Genomic DNA, 6210 nt, shown 5'->3' on the forward strand with positions numbered 1-6210 from the left:
CACACACACACACACCAAGCTCCGAAGGAACTTTTTGGGAAGAACCTATATGAGAAACCATACTCATGTTTTGGTCTTGGCCCCCCAGCAGTTTCTACCAAGCTCCGCCACTGGGTGTGACGTCCTTCAATCTTTGGCGAGAGGGTAGTGGGCTAGTGACCAGGCGGAGGCGGGTGACTTGGTGATCATGCTTGCCCAACTGCGAGTGGCTCAGGGCTCGTTTTCCTTGGGTGGAGACCATTGCTTCCTCAATGTAAGTTGTATATGCCATTTTCTATTTCCTCGTAAGTTGTTGATTGATGTAATTCTGACTTGTTGATAACTCCGTTATTTTAAAGATGAGTTTGTCCTAGGCCTCTAATGTGGTGTACAATGACAGATGCTTAGAGAGGTGCTTAAAATAAATGAATCATTTTTTCTTTTTTGAATCACTAGTGCCCATTTATAGAGAAACGCCTAATTAACGTCTACCCTAGATATATAAGCACCGATGCTTACAAAAACATTGATTTTTATTTCTCTAAGCACCTCCTAAGCGCCTTGCATCGTACGGGGAAGGACTAAAAAGTAAGTTTTGCCTCGTTTGTCCTAATTTTTTACTCATTTTCTTGGAACAGGCCTCTGAAAATTATTGGTCGGTCAGGGAGAAGAAGTGCCACGGTAACGTGTTACGCGTCCGTGCTAACTTTTTTTGTTTTTGAGAATGCGTTCGTGCTAAAATCGATCATCGGAACTGAGCATCTCCAGCCGCGCCCCCAACAAGGTCCCCTAGGCGATTTTTTGGCCGCCGGCGCCGAAAAATCGGCCCAGTCGGGCCCCCAAAGGCCCTTTTTTCGCCGGCTCGGGCCGAAATTGGCGCCGGCGGACGCAGGCCGAACCCAGCGCGCGGGGGGCGCTTGGAGGCGCCGGCTGAATCGTTTTTGGCGGCAAAAATCGGTGGGCCCTCCTTGGCAGCGACTCGGCTGTTCTCGTCGCTTCGTCGTCCTCATCGCCTCGGTTTCCACGGGGAATCAATGCCAAAGCTGCCGCACGCTGCCGCGCCGGTCAGCCTCCATTGATGCCTCACGGGCGGCGCAGTGAAGGTCGCCCGCCACGCGTACACACGGCGGCCACGCGGGCGCCGCCTATATAAGTCGCCCCCTCCCGCACCGGTGAGCCACGCACAGACCTCGCTCTCCACCGCCGAAGCCCCCGTTCCTCCCTCTCTTCTCGCCGTTTCCAGTTCACCCAATGGCTGAGCGCTACCCAGGCGATGGCGCGGCGGCGAACGGCTTCGGCCGCCGCTACCTTCACGAGGATGAAGCCCGGCTTCTCTATGAGGCCGAGTACCTGGTCCCGCCGGACATGCGGGTGCCCGGGGCGTGGAGGATAAGCGCCGGCGGGGTCCCGGTGCCACCGCCGCCCACCGGGGCGGCCAGGCGTGCGGAGATCGCCCGTATCCGTTCCTCTTTGCCGCAGGCGGCGAGAGAAGGGCCGAGGTACACCCCCGACAGCACGCTGTGAGAGCCGTACTTCCGTCGTCGCCACGCCGAGCAGCTCGAGGCCACCAACGGCATCGTGCCCTCCGGGAAGCACAACGCCGACGGGCGCCGCCGATGGTGGGGCGTGCCCGGCCGCACGCTGGAGGCCGTCCTCGAGTACATTGAGGGCGGCAACATGCCGAGGCTGGAGTACCCCGCTCCCCCCACCTTCTCCCGCCGGCGTGGGAGCTCGTGGACGCCGAGACGCATGGACCCGGCGTCCTCCTCCTCGTCCGACCGCTTGTCCGGCTCTCCCTCCTCCTCCCCGTCAAGCCGGAGCCCCAGGACACGTCGATCAGCCGGCGCACCCGCAGCTGCGGTGTCCGCATCGCCGAGTCCCCCCCACCTCTGCCCGGCTCGTCAGGCCGAAGGTGGAGTCCGGCCTCCCTGCGGAGTACGAGGCCATAGCCCGGTCCGGCTTCTCCGACGAGGCCGCCCTAAAGTGGACGCAGGACGACTACCTTCGCGATGAGATGGTCCGGCAGCGCCGAGCCCTGCAGGAGATAGCCGCCCGCCAGCGTGGGCGCGAGGACGAGAACGGCATGGTGATCCTCGACAGCGACGAGGACGAGGACGCCCCCGAACTGTCCAACCCGCCGCGCCTCGGCGACCCTGGGCAAGGGAGCAGCAGGTACGAACGTGGGGCCGGATTTTGTTTTTTAAAGAAAACCAAAATGCAACATGGGGCGGCGACTAGGAAGCATCACGTCCCTAACACGCGGTTTAGCGCCGGTTCGTCCCAGGCGGCGATTTTACGCGCCCCTTTTGGGGCCAACGGGCTGGAGATGCTCTAACACACACAGACACAATTACACGAACAACCGGCCGGCCGGCCGGCTGCGTTGACATCCTCTCTTCCGTTGTCTGTCGCCACGACCAGAATCCCATTCCCCTTCCCCTTCGCCCCCTCCACGTCTCTTCCCTTCCTTCCATTGTTAAACCTTTCCTCCACATCCATCAATCAATCTCCTGCTTCCTGGTGGTGGCAACCACGAACACCACCAGCGACATACATGCGGACGCCCTTAACTCCACCACCACCACCCAACCCGCCATCTCTGCTCTGCACGCCATCGACTTCTGTCTCCCTCTGCGACCTCCGTCCAACCGCCAACTGGTACGCTGCTCTGATTCCGTTTCCCTTTTCCATTCCACTGTTTGGTTCATCGGTTAGGAAATTCTCTTTGTTGGTGACCAATTTGAGCGACTCGCATCGCATGACGGCATGAGTGTTACGGAAGCGCGATCGATCGATTGATTAGAAGTTTAGAGCGCGCCTAATCTGAGCAGCTTGCGCAGTGCGCCATGGAGTGACGGGCGCTGCTAGCTGGGTGGCATGGAGCGCATCAGGTTCAGGAGCGTCGACGCCGGCGCCCGCACGTACCCGACCACGCTGCCGAGCCCGAGGATGCTCGACGCCGCCGCGACGGAGCCGCCGGGCTTCAGGAAGAGCATGAACCCGATCTATGCGGACGGGACCGCCCGCTCCGCCTCCACCGCGACGGTCCCGGCCTCCCTCGACGCCCCCGACCCGGACGGCTCCATACGAAGCCACGCCGACGCCGACGCCGACGCCGGGAGCGGGAACAGCAACAACAACAGCGTGGCCGCGGTGCTCGTGCGGCGGCACACCGGCGGGGACGGGCGCTGGGAGGCCATCCGGGCGGCGGACGCGCGCGAGTCGCCGCTCAGCCTGGGCCACTTCCGGCTGCTCAAGCGGCTGGGGTACGGCGACATCGGCAGTGTGTACCTGGTGGAGCTCCGCGGCGCCGCGGGCGGGGGCGCGCTCTTCGCCATGAAGGTGATGGACAAGGGGTCCCTGGTGAGCCGGAACAAGCTGTCCCGCGCGCAGACGGAGCGCGAGATCCTCGGCCTGCTCGACCACCCCTTCCTCCCCACGCTCTACTCCCACTTCGAGACCGACAAGTTCTTCTGCCTCCTCATGGAGTTCTGCAGCGGCGGCAACCTGCACTCCCTCCGCCAGAAGCAGCCCAACAAGCACTTCACCGAGCACGCCGCCAGGTGACCAGACATGACCTGACCTAGTGTCTCTTCAAAGCCATCCATTTTGTCTTGGACGAGCTCTGTTTGTCACTGAGAAAGAATCTCCGCCATGATATGTGCAGGTTTTACGCGTCCGAGGTGCTGCTGGCGCTGGAGTACCTGCACATGCTGGGCGTGGTGTACCGGGACCTCAAGCCGGAGAACGTGCTGGTCAGGGAGGAAGGCCACATCATGCTCTCCGACTTCGACCTCTCGCTCCGCTGCGCCGTCAGCCCCACGCTCGTCCGCACCCCGTCCGGCCGCGTCGGCGCCGCCGCCGGCCTCGTCCACGGCTGCAAGCTCCCGCGCATCCTCTCCTCCAGCAAGGCCAAGGGCAAGAAGAAGCTGGCGGCGGCCAAGGCCAACCAGCAAGAACTGGTGGTCGGCGACGGCAAGAAGCAGCCGTGGACGTCGCTCGAGTTCATGGCCGAGCCGACCGGCGCGCGCTCCATGTCCTTCGTCGGCACGCACGAGTACCTGGCGCCCGAGATCATCCGCGGCGACGGCCACGGCAGCGCCGTCGACTGGTGGACCTTCGGCGTCTTCCTCTACGAGCTGCTGCACGGCACCACGCCCTTCAAGGGCTCCGGCAACCGCGCCACGCTCTTCAACGTCGTCGGCCAGCCGCTGCGCTTCCCGGACGCGCCCGGCGTCAGCGCCGCCGCCAGGGACCTCATCCGGGGCCTGCTGGCCAAGGAGCCGCAGAAGCGGCTCGCGTACCGCCGCGGCGCCGCCGAGATCAAGCAGCACCCATTCTTCGAGGGCGTCAACTGGGCGCTCGTCAGGAGCGCCGCGCCGCCCTACATCCCCGACGCCGTGGACTGCTGCCCCGCCCCCGTGCGCCTCCCCAGCGACGCCCCGTCGCAGGGCGGCACGCCGAGGAGCGCCGCCGGTGGGAAGGCCGGCTCACCTCATGCTGATCCGTCGTCGTACGTCGATTTCGAGTACTTCTAGGAAGCAATCTTCTGCTAGGTCTCGCTTCACCACACAACACACACGTGCCCGAGATAGCCCCATCTCTGTCCATGTTATTTTGTTCATCAAATATTTCTAGCAAAGCCTTCGTATGTTGCAGAGTGCAGATCCATTGTTGCACTGTAGGGCTGAAGTTTCTTTTCTTCTTCTTTCTAAATCACCGGGGAAGATCCATATATATATATTGGTCAAAAGTGTTATGGAGTATGAGGGGCTAGAAAATTTCGGACCTCCCTCCCGACCCCGTCCTAGCCTCCCTGGGAGGCAGCCGGGGCGGCGCGCGACCTCCCTCCCTTCGGCCCCCTTCCTCCTCCCAATTTCCCTGCGGGCGCCCCCGGATCTGGCACAGGTGGTGTCTACGGCGGTGGGACCTTATGTACCCCCGCGCGCGGCTCTCCTTCCCGGAGCAGGGGCGGCGGTGGTGAGGCTCGGCTTGGCGGCGGCCCGGCGACCTGGAGCCGGTGGCCAGCGGTGGGCGAGGTGGCCGCGATGCTCCTTGGCGGTGGGTCAGATTGGTGGCGCGGGGTGGCCGGCAGCGCGCCCGTATCCGGATCTAGGCCCTAGCGGGCCGGCTCCGGCGCGGCATCGACGCCTGGTGCGCGGTGAGGAGGAGCAAGTCGGACAGGGGGGTCGACGCCGCCCGCGTGCCTTGTGCAGCGCGAGGCGGGAACTTTACGGGCATCTCAGGACCCGACCGGGTCTGTGGGCCCATGGGCCTGGTATGCTCCTGCTGTTGCATCCGATCGGTTACCGTCGTTGACGGTGGAGGTTGGGCCCACCCGCATGCCAATGGTGCTGCTGGCCCTAGTCCCGGCTCCTCTTCTTCGTTGTGCAGGCCCCACTCCGCGGTGCTGTGGTGAGACGGCGTGGGAAGCTTCAAACCCGCGTTGGCGCAGGGTGGTGGATGGTATGGTGGCGTGCTCTGGAGCGCTCGGGGTGAAGGTTGGGATCAGGAGAAATCCTTGTCGGCATGGCCGACACTGACGCAGTGGTGCCTGAGGGTGCCGCCGGACCATCCTCGAGGGCGTCGGGTGCTACCCTTCCTTTCTCCTCGCCGCGTACCAGGGAAACCCTTGGCAGCAGCGTCGTCATCTCGTGTCCTTCTTGGAGGTGTTGATTGGTACGGGCGCTTCGAAGTCTAGGAGCTTGGTGGGAGATCTCCGATGGGCGCAGCGGTCGCGAGGCTTCTTCGTTTTTATTGATCCGCCGTTGTTGGCATTTATTTGTTTGGTATTTTCTCTTTCTTTTTTTTGTGTATTGTATTGCCTCCGTCCTAACACCTATCATTGGTTGTATCGGGTGTTTGCTATATTAATATAGCGGGGTGTGTTATGACAACGAGGATCCACAAAGTGATGCAATCATCAAATTCACAAAGCAATACGAGAAAAAAAGGGACTTGCTAATTCTTAGTCAGCTGAAAAGGAAAAATGGACTTGCTAATTCTCAGTAGATTGAGAATTAGCTAAACTCTCAGCCACCCCTATAGCCGCTGGATTGATGCATCTTTGTTTGGCGCGTGTACGTAAGTACATGTTCTCACGCCAATGAAGGGCTTTGTCGGACCAACGAGGGGTAGGTCTGTGATGCAAAAAAAAGGTGTACTAGGTCTGTATGTTTTTCAAGCAAGGGCCCTCCTATATCTGGCATTCTCCAAATCAGCCTTCGCCAG

General features: G+C 61.5%; 1 protein-coding gene across 1 annotated transcript; it reads left to right on the top strand.

Annotated features, from left to right (window-relative positions):
• Positions 1-2475: 2475 nt before the first annotated feature.
• LOC123125815 (serine/threonine-protein kinase AGC1-5) lies at positions 2476-4695 on the top strand. Its single transcript, XM_044546264.1, has 3 exons — positions 2476-2637; positions 2820-3542; positions 3647-4695. Exons 2-3 carry the CDS (start codon positions 2857-2859, stop codon positions 4515-4517), a joined length of 1557 nt encoding a protein of 518 aa, XP_044402199.1. The 5' UTR covers positions 2476-2637; positions 2820-2856; the 3' UTR covers positions 4518-4695.
• The last annotated feature ends 1515 nt before the right edge of the window (positions 4696-6210 follow it).

The sequence above is a fragment of the Triticum aestivum genome, chromosome 5D, assembly GCF_018294505.1.
Source record: "Triticum aestivum cultivar Chinese Spring chromosome 5D, IWGSC CS RefSeq v2.1, whole genome shotgun sequence".
Classification (NCBI taxonomy): domain Eukaryota; kingdom Viridiplantae; phylum Streptophyta; class Magnoliopsida; order Poales; family Poaceae; genus Triticum; species Triticum aestivum.

Excerpts from the sequence above, each read along its gene's own strand:
- LOC123125815 (XM_044546264.1), top strand. The coding sequence starts at position 2,857 with ATGGAGCGCATCAGGTTCAGGAGCGTCGACGCCGGCGCCCGCACGTAC. Across the intron at positions 3,543-3,646 it reads TTCACCGAGCACGCCGCCAG|GTTTTACGCGTCCGAGGTGC; the intron begins GTGACCAGACAT and ends TGATATGTGCAG.